Source organism: Clarias gariepinus, unplaced genomic scaffold (genome assembly GCF_024256425.1).
Source record: "Clarias gariepinus isolate MV-2021 ecotype Netherlands unplaced genomic scaffold, CGAR_prim_01v2 scaffold_33, whole genome shotgun sequence".
Classification (NCBI taxonomy): Eukaryota; Metazoa; Chordata; class Actinopteri; order Siluriformes; family Clariidae; genus Clarias; species Clarias gariepinus.
Window position 1 is genome coordinate 371911 of NW_026521000.1, and position 18090 is coordinate 390000.

Below are 18090 nucleotides of genomic sequence, written 5' to 3' on the forward strand. Positions count from 1 at the left end.
GCAGCGCGACTGAACGAACACTCGGAGCTGAGATTCTCTCTCTCTCTCCCTCTCTGTATCTCTCTCCCTCTCTCTCTCTCTTTCTCCTCTCTCTCCCTCTCTCTCTGTATCTCTCTCTCTCTCTCTCTCTCCCTCTCTCTCTCTCTCCCTCTCTCTCTGTATCTCCCTCTCTCTCTCTCCCTCTCTCTGTATCTCTCTCTCTCTCTCTCCCTCTCTCTCTGTATCTCTCTCTCTCTCTCTCTCTCTGTATCTCTCTCTCTCTCTCTCCCTCTCTCTCTGTATCTCTCTCTCTCTCTCTCTCTCCCTCTCTCTCTCTCTTTCTCCTTTCTCTCCCTCTCCCTCTCTCTGTATCTCTCTCTCTCTCTTTCTCCTCTCTCTCTCTTTTCTGTCTCTTTCCTCTCCCTCTCTGTCTCTCTTTCTCCTTTCTCCCTCTCTCCTCTCTCCCCCCCACCTCCCCCCCACACAGAAATGGGCCGCGGTCAGCGCTCCTGAGGTAAAGTCACCTTTAATCTCACCGCTCATGGAGGATCCGCGCGATAACGGCGGGATGTTGTCGCTGGAGGCGCAGCCGCGTCGTATTGGTGTGAAAACGGTGAGCAGTGGAGAGCCTTCATCCTCCTCTTCCTCCTCCTCCTGCTGCCCGCGCCTGCCCGCGCTCTCATCGGCCTCCACTCATCCCCCTCACCCCCCTCACAGCGCTGCTTCGAGGAGACACCCGCCTCCGTACCACTTCAGAGTGCATCACCTGTTCCCGGAGGAGAACGCTCAGGACCCCGTGCTGAGGAAACACCTCCCCGCGCTCCAGTACAAGGTCCACGACTCTGCCTTCTGCCGCGTCCTGAGCACCGACACCACCGCCGCCGCTCTGGCCGCCGCCGCCGCCGTGTGCTCGGGCAGCGTGGATGCCGACGTGTGGAAGTGCGGGTATCTGAGGAAACAGAAACACGGACACAAGAGGTTTTTCGTGCTGAGAGGACCCAGTAATCTCGGGCCCAGTCGCCTGGAGTACTACGACAGCGAGAAAAAATTCAGAAATGCTCTCAAAGCTGCTGCCTCCACCACCGGTGTGGCGTGTCCCCCTAAGAGGGTCATTTACCTGTCCCAGTGTTTCACCGTCAACAAGAGGGCTGACGCTAAGAACAAATACCTCATCGCTCTTTATACTAAAGACGAGTATTTCGCCATGGTGGCGGACAGCGAGCAAGAGCAGGACGACTGGTACCTGGCCCTTACTGAACTCATGACTGAGGGCAAAAAGGGGCAGCTGGACACGGACGAGTTAGACGACGGCTACGGGACCATTTCACCCGGGACCATTTTTAAGGAGGTGTGGCAGGTAAACGTTAAGCCTAAAGGTTTGGGGCAGACTAAGAATTTAATGGGGGTGTACCGTCTGTGCCTTTCTGCCAAGACAATTCACCTGGTGAAATTGAATTCCGAGACCCCTGCTGTGAACCTGCCTTTGATGAACATTCGCCGCTGCGGCCATTCGGAGAGCTTTTTCTTCATCGAAGTGGGACGCTCTTCTTCTATTGGTCCGGGTGAGATTTGGGTGCAAGTGGAGGACTCTGTTGTGGCGCAGAACATGCACGAGACTATTCTTGACACCATGAAGGCTTTAAAGGCGTTTCCGGACTTTAGACCACGGAGCAAAAGCCAGTCCTCCGGATCCAACCCAATACCTTTTATTACCACGCGCCGCCACTTCGGCAACCTCCCTTCCAGCCAGGCCGGGCTCCAGCGTGCCTCCAGAACCGATTCAGTGACAGGAAAGAGTAAAGGCGTAACAGGACAGCGCTACAGAACTTCCAGTGAGGGCGAGGGCACCTCAGATCGACCTCTCAGCTCGGGCACGGGCAGCTTGCTGCACCTGAACACGCCGTGTCTGAATGTGGGCCGGGAGGAAAGCGGGGGCTGCTGCGCCCATGCCTCACCTGGTTCTACTTATCATACTCGCTCCGCCTCTCTCCCCGTATCCCACTTCCTGTCTGCTACGAGCCCTATCAGCGTTTCCAGCAGCAGCGGCCACGGTTCAGCCTCGGACACACACACGCGCCCCTCCAGCTCATCCATCTGCGGCTCTCCCAGTGACGGAGGCTTTAACTCCTCCGATGAGTTCTGCCCCAGCCCGTGTGACTTTAGATATTTTCGTGCGAGCAGCAGTACGCCTGAACCGCACGGTGACACTCCGCCCATCAGGGAGGAGTATCGACTGGCGGACTACATGGCCATGGACTGGTATAAAGACACGCATGGCGGTGTCAGGACTTTCGAAGAGGAGAGCAGTTATATGGAAAGAACTTTTCTTAAACTCGCACATTATGCCAAACCAAAACCTGCTAATAGTTTAGGTGTCACGCACCAAAAAGCAACGCAGACTTCAGCTTCATTAGATGAATCGAGCCCTGTGGAGTCAAAGCGGCACGCTGTGTGCTCCTGCCTCCTTAAAGCAGGCTATAAATCTTACTCTGAGTTACATCACCCAAACAGGCCTCCCTCACTCAGCTCAGACGGTCAGATGAAACTGCCTAAGGATGACGGCTACATGCCTATGATATACAGCGTCGTCCCCTCTCCTCATACGGATTACACCCCTATGCAACCCAGTGCGAATCACCTGGCCGCTCTGCACCTTCATCCTTGCTCCATGCAGCAGGTGGACAGACATGGATACATGATGATGCTGCCACGAGACAGCCCATCTCCAGGAATATCCAGTCCTTCCAGCAGAAGCCAAACTGAGTACGATGATTACATGGACATGTCACAGCTCGGCTGTGCTGAAGGCTACAGGCAGGCTTCCCCCGAGGGCCCTAAATCATATGGCTCCTATTTCTCACTTCCACGCTCTTACAAAACCCCATGTCGAGAGGATCGCAGGAAATCAGAATATGTTCCAGAGTCTCCAGACGAACCTCAGAGCCCTCCCAGTCCAGGAGACTACATCCACATGGAGTTTGGAGATCGAGCTCCTCATGAAGCCTCCTCCCCATCAGCAGTGCCAAGTTCTCAGCCTTGCTATCAGATGTGCTGCTCCTCACCTGACCACGACTACATAGGCCTAAACATGGACAGCCTCCTAAAGAACCGCCCGCCTCGGCACTCCCTTGTAGCCCCGTGGAATCCTCCGAACTACGCACGCCCTTTAGGGTGCACCTACGGCCAGGTTCAGAATAACTTTGTCACTAAGAATGTTCACAGAGAGGCCGAGAGTCCCTCCAGGATGATCCAGGACCTCTGTGTGTCTGAAAGGTCGCCCAGCCCTCAGTCAGAGCCTAAGGTCATTAGGGCAGACCCACAGGGCAGGAGGAGACACAGCTCAGAGACCTTTTACCCCTGTCCCGGTGCCACTCCTGGTGGATGTGGTGCCAGAGCCGCTGCCATTGTGAATCTTGTAGAAGGATCTCGATGGCAAAACTCTGCCTCGTTCGATAGCGTGTGGTCTTACACGGAAGATCAAGGATCTCCTGAGTCAGTTCTCCTCTCTGCTAACTGTGCACCTGGAGGAACGCGCTGCAACGTTTCGTCCAGCTACCTCAACTACATCGCTCTGGACCTGAGGGAAGTCCCAAGGATCACCCACGAAGCCACGCCTCCGCACCAGGCCCGCAGGGCCCTCGAGGAGAGCCAGGCCTGTGCCGGTTTGGACTCGACCAAGTCAGCAGGACACACCACTGCCTCGAAAGGTTGGTTGTATTTCTGTCTCCCCTTATGCTACAGGTTACATGACGACTGACCTGGCGGGTTCCTCACAGGTTTGTGTGAGTTTAATGCTGTCGGTGTTGGCAGTGAACGGTGTGTGTAACACACGATGGACTCTACAGTGTGTTTTAGTTCAGTGTCCTGTTTCCTTTCTTTGCTTTTTGAGTTTGTAAAATGGCTTCTGTTCTCAGAGTTGAGACGACGGTATTGTTTCAGCGCTCGCGGAGAATCAGAGACAAAAAACCTCTCCTAAAAAGCTTCAATGCAGTTTGAGTTCATTTTTGATTTCGGTTTTGATTTCGTTAAAAAAAAAAAAAAACTAAAATGGAAGGTGTGTGTGTGTGTGTGTGTGTTTGCACGGAGTAATCCACTTTCTAAATGCATAAACATTTATTTCTGTCACTGTGACGCCACATTAAAGATAAACGCATGGAGATAGCACATTGTCTTTTGCTTTCGTTCTCAGTCTGTAAGTGAACAGTGATGGGGTGTGTGTGCGCGCGTGTGTGTGTGTGTGCGCGCGTGTGTGTGGACGTGGAGCCGCGCTCAGTCTTTGTGTCCGCCGAGTCTGTTTATTCGCATCTGATTATTATTTCTGCCTGTTGTTCTCTCTGACGCTCTGCTCCATCACACGTACACTAACATAGAGGGGTGTGTGTGTGTGTGTGTGTGTGTTCAGCTCGTTTTAAACATGCTGCTTCGTTTTGTGTCTGGTATGGTTTGAGGAATTACACACTCCGCACAAACACCTCATGAATAAACATGAATAAGTTCTGCTTCTAGTATGATGTCATGCAGTGAAAGCCAGCGCTCGCTCCTCCGCACCCTCGAGATTCTCCACTGTAACTACATTACAGCGCACACACACACACACACACACACACACACAGCATCATCAGCCTGCTCAACTGCTGCTTTAATAATAACATTCTTAAACAAATATCATAAAACGTCTCACTCTGATGCTGCTCTCTAACGTGTTTAAAGCCCACAGGACACGACAGCACCAGGTGCAGTGCCCACGGTACGGGTGTGGGTCCGGCCCTCCGAGTCAGAACATGGGTTCAGGAATAAAACATCACAAAAAAATCGAATTAATGAAAAACGAACATTAGAGGTTTCTCTTTTCACTCACGCTCGAGCAGCTCTGTGTTATTGTGTTAATACTTATTTATTATTTTGTGTTAATCATTTGTTAAGTTGAGTTGATGCGCAGCGCTCAGTGAGATGGAGTGATTAATAAAAGCTGTGATTAATGTGATAATTACAATTACAAAACACTGTGTTGGTGCTGATTTTATTATGTTTATGTTGTACATATAATGCAGATAATGTGTGTGTGGCAAAGAAGCTCCATCTAAAGTTTATGTAACATGGAAGTGGCCGATCTCGCTTCACTAAAATGTTGCTAATTTCAGCTTTTTGGAGAGATGATTTTATATGAGCGACAAAAACGTCCATTTTCCAGCGTTATACCGTCTCACAAATGATTTCTTTATGAGTATTGATACTAAAATTGGTGTAAGAAGTGCATGACCTGTAAAAACTCTTGCTTAAAGCTTTCCATGTAATATTATGGATTTTTCCCCAAAAAATATCTGTAGTGTCCGTAACCATGTCAAATTCACGTTACGATATCTTAACAATTTAGCATTTTAGAATGTTGGACTTTTTCAGGTGAAATTTAAATCGACCAAGTTTCATCGGAGTGATAATTAAGATCATTGAAAGATTTGAATAAAAAAAAAAAAAAAGCTACAGACACTAAAACATAAAAGGGCATAAAATTGTATTTAGCAAATGTGTTTCTTCATCTGATAAACATATAAATGATAAAAGAAATGAAGTGTTAAGTGTTATAGAAAATGCTTTTATATGATTCTTCACTTCTTCACCTGGTCAGACGCTTGTTAGCACCAACACCATGTTTCGGCCGTGTGTGTGTGTGTGTGTGTACAACAATTACTCACAAACTACATAATAATAATAATAATAATATTTATTATTGATGAAAGCTTTTATAGTTAAGTACCTTAATTATTGAGAAAACAAATATTTAACACACACACACTATATATATACTTTATATATAAATGTAATATATATATACTGTATATATAAAAGTCTTAGTCACCCTGTTTTATTTATGTAATTTTTCTTATTTTATTAGCGTTAGTACGCGTCATTAAGGGTTAAAGAGTTTGTAGAAACAGTTAAAATGTTAAATCTAATAATAATCTGCTGATCTTTAATGTAATCAGTGATATTATTATTATTATTATTATTATGTTATTATTATGATTATTGTTATTATTATGATTATGATTATGATTATTATTATTATTATGATTATTATTATTATTATTATTATGATTATTATTTAAGCCCACGTCCATGTCTGTGTGTCTCTCTGTACAGCAGAACTCTCTGTCTAACTTATTAATACAAAGAAATCCCATTCTGTAAGGTTGAGTATCTTACGCCTTGTTTACACTAAGTTGTCCTTCTTTGGTGCTCAGACAAATACACTCCCTGTTCGGTAATCGGAGAGTGAATCACAGATGAGAAATGGAAAAAGTAGATCAAAGGATAAAGATGAAGTTTTGTCTTAAAACCACTCCAGCGTGTTAAAATTCACTTATACCACTTCAGCGCTGTTATTTCAGCCAAAGTGAAAATATGAACTAATCCCAGTCAAAATATTCACTTTATCTTTTCTAATTAATATCTATTGGTGCAGGTGTTTGTTTACATTGAGACAGTAGCGCATTAGTAGATTATTTTACAGTAGATTATTAAACATTTAATTATTTGTTACAGCACAGTAAAATAATTTTTCACACATCACATGTAAGGCCACTTCTGCGTCAGAGCGCAGGGTCAGTCAGCTTACAGCGCCCCCTGGAGCTGGGCCTTCCTCAGGGTCTCAACAGTGGCAAATTCAAATGTACATTTATTTGTCACACACACAGTCATACACAATACGATATGCAGTGAAATGCTTATTCGACCGCCAGCGACCTTAAAATAAAAGACTTATAATAGGAAGTAAATATGAAAAATAAAATAGAAGGTAAATTTAACTAAGAAAGAATGAATTAAAATTAAAAATAAAATAACTACAACAAAAATATATGAAGAAATTTAGAACAATAAGAAAACAGCTGTACAAAGTAGATATAGATTTATGGCATTTTTGTGTGGAATGAAGTTAGATATAAATGCTGATAAAAAAAATGGTAATGTCCAGGGTTGTGCAGTCCACATGTTTAAAGTGTCTTGTGCAGTGCAAATATGCTTAAAGTGATTTATTTCAAGTGGCTTGTGATTCAAGTAATGACCACCAGGTGTAGTTGTGCCGTGGCCACTAGTGTAAACGAATGTCCAGAATGTCCAGTGTGAGTGTAAAAACCATATGTGTGGGTCAGTACTGTGTGGTGTGATGTGATTGTGATTGAGAGACCGTATCGCCTGCGTGTAGAAGCTCCTCCTCAGTCTCTCTGTGTTGGCCTTCAGGGAGCGGAATCGCTTTCCAGACCACAACAGAGAGAACAGTCCATTGTTGGGGTGGCTGAGGTCTTTCACCATCTTCCTGGCCTTGGTCCAGCACCGCCTGCTGTAGATTGAGTGCAGGTCAGGGAGCTCGGTGGCGATGGTGCGCTCAGCTGATCGCACCACCCTCGCACAACTTATGGTGCTGGGGCTCAAACCCCCGACCTTCTAATCAGTAACACAGAGCCTTAACTGGTAAACCCATCACTGGCCACAAGCAGAGTGAGTTCTGACCAATGTACAGATAAAACCTTAATTTTTAGAGATTATTCAGTCAGTACCAAAAATATATACAAATTCTTTCCAAACCTTAGTTTGGAATTAAATCTTACAGGAAAATATCTGCACACCAGAATATAGATCCAAGTTTTGCTGCATGAAACTACACTACACTACGCTCAACACTACTCTATGCTCTACACTACACTACGCTCTACACTACTCTACGCTCTACACTACGCTCTACACTACTCTACGCTCTACACTACGCTCTACACTACTCTGCGCTCTACACTACGTTACTCTATGCTATGCTACATTACTTTACACTACACTACTCTATGCTCTACACTACGCTCTTAACTACACTATGTTCTACACTACGCTCTACACTACTCTATGCTCTACACTACGCTCTAAACTACACTATGCTCTTCACTACACTATGCTCTAAGCTACACTACGCTCTACACTACTCTATGCTCTCCACTACTTTACTTTATGCTACACTACTCTATGCTCTACACTACACTACTCTGCTATGTTACATTACTTTACACTACACTACTCTATGCTCTACACTACTCTATGCTCTACACTACTCTATGCTACACTACTCCACGGTACACCACACTATGCTCTAATTTACTCTACGCTCTACACTTCACTACTCTATGCTATGTTACGCTCTACACTACGCTACACTACTCTATGTTCTACACTACTCTACTCTCTACACTACGTTTTACTTTACTACGCTCTACACTATACACTACTCTACGCTCTACACTACTCTACGCTCTACACTACTCTACGCTCTACACTACACTACGCTCTATACAACACTATGCTCTACACTGCTCTATGCTCTACACTACTCTATGCTATGCTACGCTACCCTACGCTCTACACTACTCTATTACTCTATTAGTTTATGCTCTACACTACACTACACTACACTCTACACTTCACTTCTCTATGCTACACTACACTACGCACTACACTACTCTACAGTGGTGTGAAAAACTATTTGCCCCCTTCCTGATTTTATTATTCTTTTGCATGTTTGTCACACTCAAATGTTTCTGCTCATGAAAAACCGTTAACTATTAGTCAAAGATAACATAATTAAACACAAAATGCAGTTTTTAAATGAAGATTATGTTATTAAGGGAGAAAAAAAACTCCAAATCTACATGGCCCTGTGTGAAAAAGTAATTGCCCCCCCCCCCCCCCTTGTTAAAAAATAACTTAACTGTGGTTTATCACAGTTAAAAGTTCAATTTCTGTAGTCACCCCCAGGCCTGATTACTGCCACACCTGTTTCAATCAAGAAATCACTTAAATAGGAGCTACCTGACACAGAGAAGTAAACCAAAAGCACCTCAAAAGCTAGACATCATGCCAAGATCCAAAGAAATTCAGGAACAAATGAGAACAAAAGTAATTGAGATCTATCAGTCTGGTAAAGGTTATAAAGCCATTTCTAAAGCTTTGGGACTCCAGCGAACCACAGTGAGAGCCATTATCCACAAATGGCAAAAACATGGAACAGTGGTGAACCTTCCCAGGAGTGGCCGGCCGACCAAAATTACCCCAAGAGCGCAGAGACAACTCATCCGAGAGGCCACAAAAGACCCCAGGACAACATCTAAAGAACTGCAGGCCTCACTTGCCTCAATTAAGGTCAGTGTTCACGACTCCACCATAAGAAAGAGACTGGGCAAAAACGGCCTGCATGGCAGATTTCCAAGGCGCAAACCACTTTTAAGCAAAAAGAACATTAAGGCTCGTCTCAATTTTGCTAAAAAACATCTCAGTGATTGCCAAGACTTTTGGGAAAATACCTTGTGGACCGACGAGACAAAAGTTTAACTTTTTGGAAGGTGCGTGTCCCGTTACATCTGGCGTAAAAGTAACACAGCATTTCAGAAAAAGAACACCATACCAACAGTAAAATATGGTGGTGGTAGTGTGATGGTCTTGGGTTGTTTTGCTGCTTCAGGACCTGGAAGGCTTGCTGTGATAGATGGAACCATGAATTCTACTGTCTACCAAAAAATCCTGAAGGAGAATGTCCGGCCATCTGTTCGTCAACTCAAGCTGAAGCGATCTTGGGTGCTGCAGCAGGACAATGACCCAAAACACACCAGCAAATCCACCTCTGAATGGCTGAAGAAAAACAAAATGAAGACTTTGGAGTGGCCCAGTCAAAGTCCTGACCTGAATCCTATTGTGATGTTGGGGCATGACCTTAAAAAGGCGGTTCATGCTAGAAAACCCTCAAATAAAGCTGAATTACAACAATTCTGCAAAGATGAGTGGGCCAAAATTCCTCCAGAGCTCTGTAAAAGACTCGTTGCAAGTTATCGCAAACGCTTGATTGCAGTTATTGCTGCTAAGGGTGGCCCAACCAGTTATTAGGTTCAGGGGGCAATTACTTTTTCACACAGGGCCATGTAAGTTTGGATTTTTTTTCTCCCTAAATAATAAAAACCATCATTTAAAAACTGCATTTTGTGTTTACTTGTGTTATCTTTGACTAATAGTTAAATGTGTTTGATGATCAGAAACATTTTGTGTGACAAACATGCAAAAGAATAAAAAATCAGGAAGGGGGCAAATAGTTTTTCACACTACTCTATGCTATGCTATATTACTCTACACTACACTACACTACGCTCTCTACTACAGTACGCTACATTACACTACACTACGCTACACTCTACAATACACTACTCTACGCACTACACTTCAATATTCTATGCTCTCAGAACGCTACATTACTCTACACCACACTACACACTACTCTGTGCTCTACACTACACTACGTTCTACATTACTCAACTCTACGATCTACACTTCACTTCTCTATGCTATGCTACGCTACATTACTCTACACTACACTACTCTATGCTCTCAGAACGCTACATTACTCTACACCACACTACACACTACTCTGTGCTCTACACTACACTACGTTCTACATTACTCAACTCTACGATCTACACTTCACTTCTCTATGCTATGCTACGCTACATTACTCTACACTACACTACTCTATGCTCTCAGAACGCTACATTACTCTACACCACACTACACACTACTCTGTGCTCTACACTACACTACGTTCTACATTACTCAACTCTACGATCTACACTTCACTTCTCTATGCTATGCTACGCTACATTACTCTACACTACACTACTCTATGCTTTACACTACAGTACACTACATTACTCTACACTACGCTCTAGACTATGCCACACCACTCTATGCTCCACACTACACTACGTTCTACATTACTCAACTCTACGATCTACACTTCACTTCTCTATGCTATGCTACGCTACATTACTCTACACTACACTACTCTATGCTCTACACTACAGAACACTACATTACTCTACACTACACTACACACTACTCTGTGCTCTACACTATGCTACACTCTACAATATACTACTCTACGCACTACACTACAATATTCTATGCTCTACACTACACTACTCTGTGGTCTACACAACTCTACGCTACCGTACAATACTCTACGCTACGCTCTACACTACTTTATGCTATGCTACACTACATTACCCTACGCTACACTACTCTACACTACACTACACACTACCCTACTACTCTACACTGCACTACACTATGCTACACTACGCTCTACAGTTCACTATGCTATGTGACGCTACACACTACACTGCACACTTCTGCTAGAATAAACTTTAAATTTTATTTATTTATATTGATCTCATTAAGAGGATGTTTACCAAAATGTATTTATCACCTCAAAATTATACAACATATACAAATGATTGATAAGTTCCTGACTGTGTGTGTATCACCTGTAATAAACCATGTGTGTGTGTGTGTGTGTGTGTGTGTGTTTGTCTCAGTGAGTTACAGATAACTAAACATCATCTCAAATAAATGGTTATTCTCCACAAGATGAGTGTTGTCTCACTCTTGTAATAAAATGTATGTGTGTGTGTGTGTGTGTGTGGTGTGTGACTGTAGGATTTACACAGTGTTTGTGTGTGTGTGTGTGTTTGTAATATTTGTGAGTCTCTGAGCTTTAAAGTGCTTAGAGTCGAATCCTGCTGAGACACCTGAGCTTATTTATTTATTTGTTTATTTATTATTATTAATTGATTATATATAATATATCTGATTATAGATGTGTTTATATTCATACACTTTATTTAGGTACAACTTCAACACTCAATGTAGTGTTTCAATGTAGTCCTGAGGAATAAGTTCTCCAGGGTTCCTGCAGGACGTTGGTGTCTCTCATCATGTCCACTCCAGTCCCTGTACCTGAGCCGTTTCAGAGGAGTGTGTTTGTGTTTGTTAAGCCACACAGTGACCTTTAAATCATTCAAGGATCAAAACATCTAACTTAAGTCCTGAGCCAGTGAGAAACAGGTGCAGATGATGAGAGATGATCAGGAGGTGATCAGTAACTGCTGATGCTGATGCTGAGGGGTTGGAACAGACGAGGGGGGAAACGAGGTCGCTGCTGAAAGGTTGTTACAGAAACAAACTGGTTTAAACTGGATCTTTGTTTCGGCACGTCGCAGTAAAACATGTGCTGTTACACTACACTATGTATGAGGGGTGAAGATTTCAATTTTATTTTATAAATATAAATTATATTTGTCACATACACAGTCGTGTGTGTGTGTGTGTGTGTGTGTGTGTGTGTGTGTGTTAAATAGTTTCTTGCAGTGATTTGATTAGTTGTGCTCTGTGACAGTAAACACAGAAAACTAACCCGCGTGTCTCTTGTGCAGATTGAACTCGTCGCCCGCCGGGACGGAACCAGAACTTTGGGCCTCTCGCGGACCCTGCGGTGCCGAAGAGGAAGCTGCCTCCTCCTCCTCCTCCTCCCCCCCCCCCTCTTCATCAGACCTCCAACTGCAAAGACTGAATAAACACCGCAGCCTCTCTTGCTCTGTATCTCCTACATAACTGCCTCAGACTGGTTCCATTTTTATTGTTGGGTTAAAACACACACACACACACACGTGTTCATGTTTACGAGAGTTTACGTGAGCGACTGCGCTGATCGTGAGTCTGAAACTCAGAGCTGTGAACTTCATCCAGCACTTATTAACCTTCATGACCCACACACACACACACACACACACTGCTAAATCACTGTAAATACGAGGTGCTCGTGTATCAAATGAGATTTTGTAAAATGTGCCAACTACTTAGTAGTCCCTTACACACACACACACACACACACACACACATGAACACAGATATTTGTTTATTTTGATAAATTACATATTTCTGTGTTCATGTAAATTTTTTCTGGAATCCTGCAAATCAAGTAAATGGTTTCCCGTTGGAGACACACACACACACACACACACACACTCTCTCTGCCTTCAGATTAACACTGGTTGATGTTTTTGCTTCGACTGTGAAACACTGATCCTGATGAATCCGGTTTGAACCGTTTCACTAAAACATTCCTGCAGCTGCTCTGGGACCGTGTGTGTGTGTGTGTGCGTGTGTGTGTGCGTGTGTGTCCGTCCGTCCGTCCTTTAGCTGTAGACCAGACTGATGTTTGGAGTTCTCCATCAGTAGGGAGCGGGGTCACACAAGGTCAGGGGTCGAATCTCTTCACCACCAAATCGCCTGAGCGATCAAACCCCGCCCCTCCCTCCGCCACAGGGGGCGCTGCATCACGGCTGACCTCTGACCCCAACACCCTAACACACTGCGGTCTGTAAAAGCCGTCTCCCCTGTACAGTAACGTCTGTGTGTTTAGTAACAGGAAGTGATTAATAAATGAATAAGGATTTGGCGTCTGAGCCCCGGAGCGAGTCGCGACGCCGTGATGTCACCAGTGTACAAATCTCACCTCAACACAAACCACGTAGTCACAGGTCGCACTTTGTAGGTTTTAGATAAATAAAGCTAAGACAGTGTTTCAGTGTCGCCGCTAGCTCGAGGAAACCGCGCAGTAAATCTGTCTCGCTCTGAGGAGCGGAGAAACGCGCGGATCACACGGAAACGCCGGAGTCCCTTCAGATTTAAAGTGTGAGCGTACACACACACACACACACACACACACACGGTTTCCTTTTGTATTTGAGTCTGAAAGGATGCTGAGCCAACATGTGTTTTTGTACTCTGTATTTATTTGATATTTGTATTTATTATTGTATTTGTTTATTATTTATTTGACATGACGATGCTGCAGATGAGTTTTTTTTTTACTGACTTCCGTTTCAGAAAAGAGAAACAGACAGATGTTTACTGAACCCGTTCATCTCATCCACATGGCGCTCTGTCCGGCACTTTATTTGTTTATTTATTTATTTGTCTATTTGTTTGTTTCTTGACTCTGATACGATGATGATGTGACTGTACACTGCTGGTCATTAACAGAGGGGGGCGCTCTTCCTGTAAATAACAGAGTTTTTTAATACCATGTGTTTTCTCACATATTTTGTATTTATTTATTTTGATTGATCGATCGGTTAATTGATTAGTGTAAGGGTCCCTCGGGGCCCCTCCCCCGCCCGTACCCGTGCCGGAGAGACGTGTGTGTAGTGAGACGTGTTTAGCTTGGCAGTCGGTGTGTCCGTGAGCTTTCCTCAGAATCCGGCGAGAGATTCGTCTTTTTTTGACTCGCCTGTGTGTCCCGCCGTGGTGTCATGATTATTGCGTTGCTTTTAATGTGTGTAAAAAAACGTGATGTGGGATCGCAGGGGTGAAGAATACGAGGAGCAGTAAACTGTTTTCGGGGAACTTTTCTACGCGATAACTGCAGCGATGAGCTGAATGTAACCGCGCTCGTGTTTCATTTTGTACCTCGAGATCTTCTGAAGATCGAGAACCAGAGAAACCGATCGCGTGTGACGTCACTGGAACCGTGATCTCGGAGTTTATTTATTTATTTATTTCATTTCATTTGAACTCGTTTTAGTCGTAAAGGAAGAGAGCAGCAGACCTGGAGCGGCCGAGTGTGTGTCGACGATTTGTGTTTATTTTCTCTTGAGGTTCCGAGTCAACGCGCTCTCACACACTCTCTCTGCGATCGGGCCGAACCGCGCTGGTAGAATCGGATCATTCGAAACACTGTCTTCCTTTGTAAATATTGTAATTTTTTGATATCTCTCTCTCTCTCTCTCTGTTGATCACGCTACGCAGCGCCCACTTTCCTTGATTTCAGAACGCGGGTGTCTGAAGATTCTTTTGTCAGTTCTACATTTTTATATTTTATTTTTGGTGTATATTTAACAAATTGGGTTTTGCTTGTCATAGAGCTATTGCAATAAAAAAGTGCCAAGGTATTCCTGAATGGAACTGATGTGTGTGTGTGTGTGTTTTCCTTTCAGATGTTTGTGATCCTACATGATGCAACATCGCTCCAAGGTGTGTTAAGACCAGAGATTCCCATCGAAACACCACTGACACAACACACTTCATTACTGAGCGGCTCGGACAGTGCTGCCCTCTGCTGGACAGAGTCAATATCACGTGTTAGGGCTCCAGGCTCTTCACACACACACACACACACACACACACTCATCAGCCATAACATTATGACCACCTGCCTGCTATTGAGTAGCTCTCTCTCTCTCTCTCTGCCAAAATAACACTGGTGTGTGTGTGTGTGTGTGTGTTTGTTCTGACTGTTTTCTACCAGAACCAACATTAACCTTTTCCTTAGTTCGAGTCAGCCTTCACTCCCCTTGTTCATCACTGACCCCTGACCCCCATGACCCTGTCACCACTTCACCAGTTCATTGGGTCACTTTGGGTCGGTCCTGACCACTGCAGACCAGAAACATCCACAACATCAACATGCTGCTATTAATCGTTACACAGCCAGACGCCGGGATTCCCTTTAACTTCTCACACACATTAATAGGGTCATAAGTATTTGGACAGGGTATTTGTGCTGTAAGTCCTACACAGTTAATGCATTATTATTATTATTATTATTATTAAACCTAAAACTCTGCACTTCAGTCACATCCGGATCGCTTCCCTACAGATCCGAAATCAACTGTCTCTTCCGTATCGGAGACACTCTGCCCCAGACTGCTGGACATCACAATTTGTCTCGTCTCACAGTAGCTACAGTTACAACATCTGGTTACAGTCTGGAGGTGGAGGTGGTCCATCGTACAGCAAGTCAACTCCCTTTTTTTTCCAGAAGTTACTGTGTTGTTACTCATCATTAGGCCGGTGATCATAATATATGGCTGATGTTCCTAATAAAGTGGCCAGTAAGGGTAACCAGCAGCCACAGTTCAGTGCGGTCGCTTCTGACCCGAGACCTCAGAGGATCTAAATTAAAATCTTCTAGGGTTCGACGTCACTGAGAAATAATTTGGTCTTTTAGACACGTTTGATCTCGCACGTCACCTCCACGTGTGAAACCCACTACAGATGGCACTGAGACCTGGGAAAGGGTGCATTAAATATCTTTATTTTCACGCGTATGTACGACTGCAACGTGTAATTCATCGCTTGTCTCGTCCGATTGCGAGTGAGAGAAACATCACTGCAAGAGGCACTTAAACTCGTCGTCCCCCAGCGACAGGAGGGTGTGAGTGTGTGTGTGTGTGTGTGTGTGTGGGGGGACATCATCATCATCATCATCATCATCAGGCTGTTCTCTCACGGGTCCGATGATGATGTCGTGATACAGTACAGTTCACACAACCACACAGTCCTCCAAACGGTTTTATAAAAACGCACACACAGGGTTTGACGCTACACAGGGTAAAAGCTCACACACACACACACACACACACACAGAGTGGCTACAGTGATCCTTGGCGTTGCCCTGCGGCGCGCGGCTGAGAGCGCTCGAGGTCTCGGCTGTAAATACTGACGTCCTGCGCTGCAGAACTCTGACTGCTGCGTCTCCGTCTCCGTCTCCAGCAGGGTGTTTAACAGATGTGTTTTTTGCGTGTGGGTGTTTGTGCTTGGTGTTGATCTGAGGCACTTGTGCGGTGAGAGTCAGGAGGAAGCGTCACACGTTCAGGATCTCAAACTCCTCCTCCGACTCGAACAGCTTGTCTGTGGACTCGATGAACTCTAACAAAAACAAACAAAACTGTTCACGAAACTTCACAACAGAACATGTGTGTGTGTGTGTGTGTGTGTGTGTGTGTGTGTGTGTGAGAGCCCTCACCTGCTCCGGTGGTCTGGACCTCAGGTTTACTGGGAGGGACAAACGGAGGCCAGTGAGGCGGGTGTTTGTCCACCAGCTCGAACATGTGCAGGTTCCTCTTCCTCAGGATTTCCTTAAAAAATAAAAACACAGCTGAAGAAGAGCACGAGCACATGACCAGCGCCGACCAATAAGATTAAAGCTCTACCTGCTGAACCTGATGACACCAGCAGTCAAAGTCCTCCTCACTCTTACAGAAGAAGCCCTGGGACCAGCACACACACACACACACACACACACACACACATACCCTTAAATATTATCATTTATTATTATTATTATTATGTTAATGTTTCATAAATATTTAATTTAGAATATCAGTTAAATATTTCATCTCAATGTTGACAGCAAGTAAGTTTAGAGATAATTTACACCTTTCACTTGAGATAAATTAACATTTTATTGATTAATATTTCTTCCTAATTTCAGTAAGATTTTGACACACGACCCCACAGTTAAACACTCAGCGTCTGATGTCCATCACTGGTCCTGTATCACTGTCGCTGTGTGTGTGTGTGCGAGACCCTGTCTGTCCCTCACCAGTGCTACAGACGGGTCCAGGCTGGTGATCTTCATGCGGTGGGGGTTCCTCTGGCAGTGGTAGCTCTGATCATCCACCATGAGGTCCGTCTCCGAGTCCACGGCCGACTGTGTGGTGTGAGGGTCCAGATAGATCAACTCATCATCTGGAGAGAGAGAGACAGAGAGACAGTGAGAGAGACAGAGAGAGAGACAGTGAGAGAGACAGTGAGAGAAAGACAGAGACAGTGAGAGAGACAGTGAGAGAAAGACAGAGACAGTAAGAGAGAGAGAGAGACAGTGAGAGAGAGACAGTGAGAGAGAGAGAGAGACAGTGAGAGAGAGACAGAGACAGTGAGAGAGACAGAGAGACAGAGAGAGAGACAGTGAGAGAGACAGTGAGAGAGACAGTGAGAGAGAGAGAGAGACAGAGAGACAGTGAGAGAGACAGAGAGAGAGACAGTGAGAGAGACAGTGAGAGAGACAGTGAGAGAGACAGTGAGAGAGACAGTGAGAGAGAGACAGTGAGAGAGAGACAGTGAGAGAGAGAGAGAGACAGTGAGAGAGACAGAGAGAGAGACAGAGAGAGAGAGAGAGAGAGACAGTGAGAGACAGACAGAGAGAGAGAGAGAGACAGAGAGACAGTGAGAGAGACAGAGAGAGAGACAGTGAGAGAGACAGTGAGAGAGACAGTGAGAGAGACAGTGAGAGAGACAGTGAGAGACAGTGAGAGAGACAGAGAGAGAGACAGTGAGAGAGACAGTGAGAGAGACAGAGAGAGAGAGACAGAGAGACAGTGAGAGAGACAGAGAGAGAGACAGTGAGAGAGACAGTGAGAGAGACAGTGAGAGAGACAGTGAGAGAGAGAGAGAGACAGTGAG

The 18090-nt window shown here is 44.8% G+C and overlaps 2 protein-coding genes across 2 annotated transcripts in view; one reads left to right on the forward strand and one right to left on the reverse strand.

Annotated features, from left to right (window-relative positions):
- The first annotated feature begins 401 nt into the window (after nucleotides 1–401).
- On the forward strand, nucleotides 402–14803 carry irs4a (insulin receptor substrate 4a). The gene is made up of 2 exons (XM_053490834.1): nucleotides 402–3686; nucleotides 12276–14803. The coding sequence occupies exons 1-2, from the start codon at nucleotides 521–523 to the stop codon at nucleotides 12278–12280; spliced, it is 3171 nt and encodes a 1056-aa protein (XP_053346809.1). The 5' UTR covers nucleotides 402–520; the 3' UTR covers nucleotides 12281–14803.
- A 1115-nt stretch (nucleotides 14804–15918) lies between these two features.
- The window catches only part of atg4a (autophagy related 4A, cysteine peptidase), a 10318-nt gene continuing 8146 nt past the window's right edge, over nucleotides 15919–18090 (reverse strand). Inside the window, exons 10-13 of the mRNA XM_053490838.1 lie at nucleotides 17231–17376; nucleotides 16839–16895; nucleotides 16652–16763; nucleotides 15919–16554 (exon numbers count right to left, since the gene is read on the reverse strand). Of these exons, the coding sequence (XP_053346813.1) occupies nucleotides 16490–16554; nucleotides 16652–16763; nucleotides 16839–16895; nucleotides 17231–17376 (380 nt within the window). The 3' untranslated portion in view covers nucleotides 15919–16489. The remainder of the gene's footprint in view (nucleotides 16555–16651; nucleotides 16764–16838; nucleotides 16896–17230; nucleotides 17377–18090) is intronic.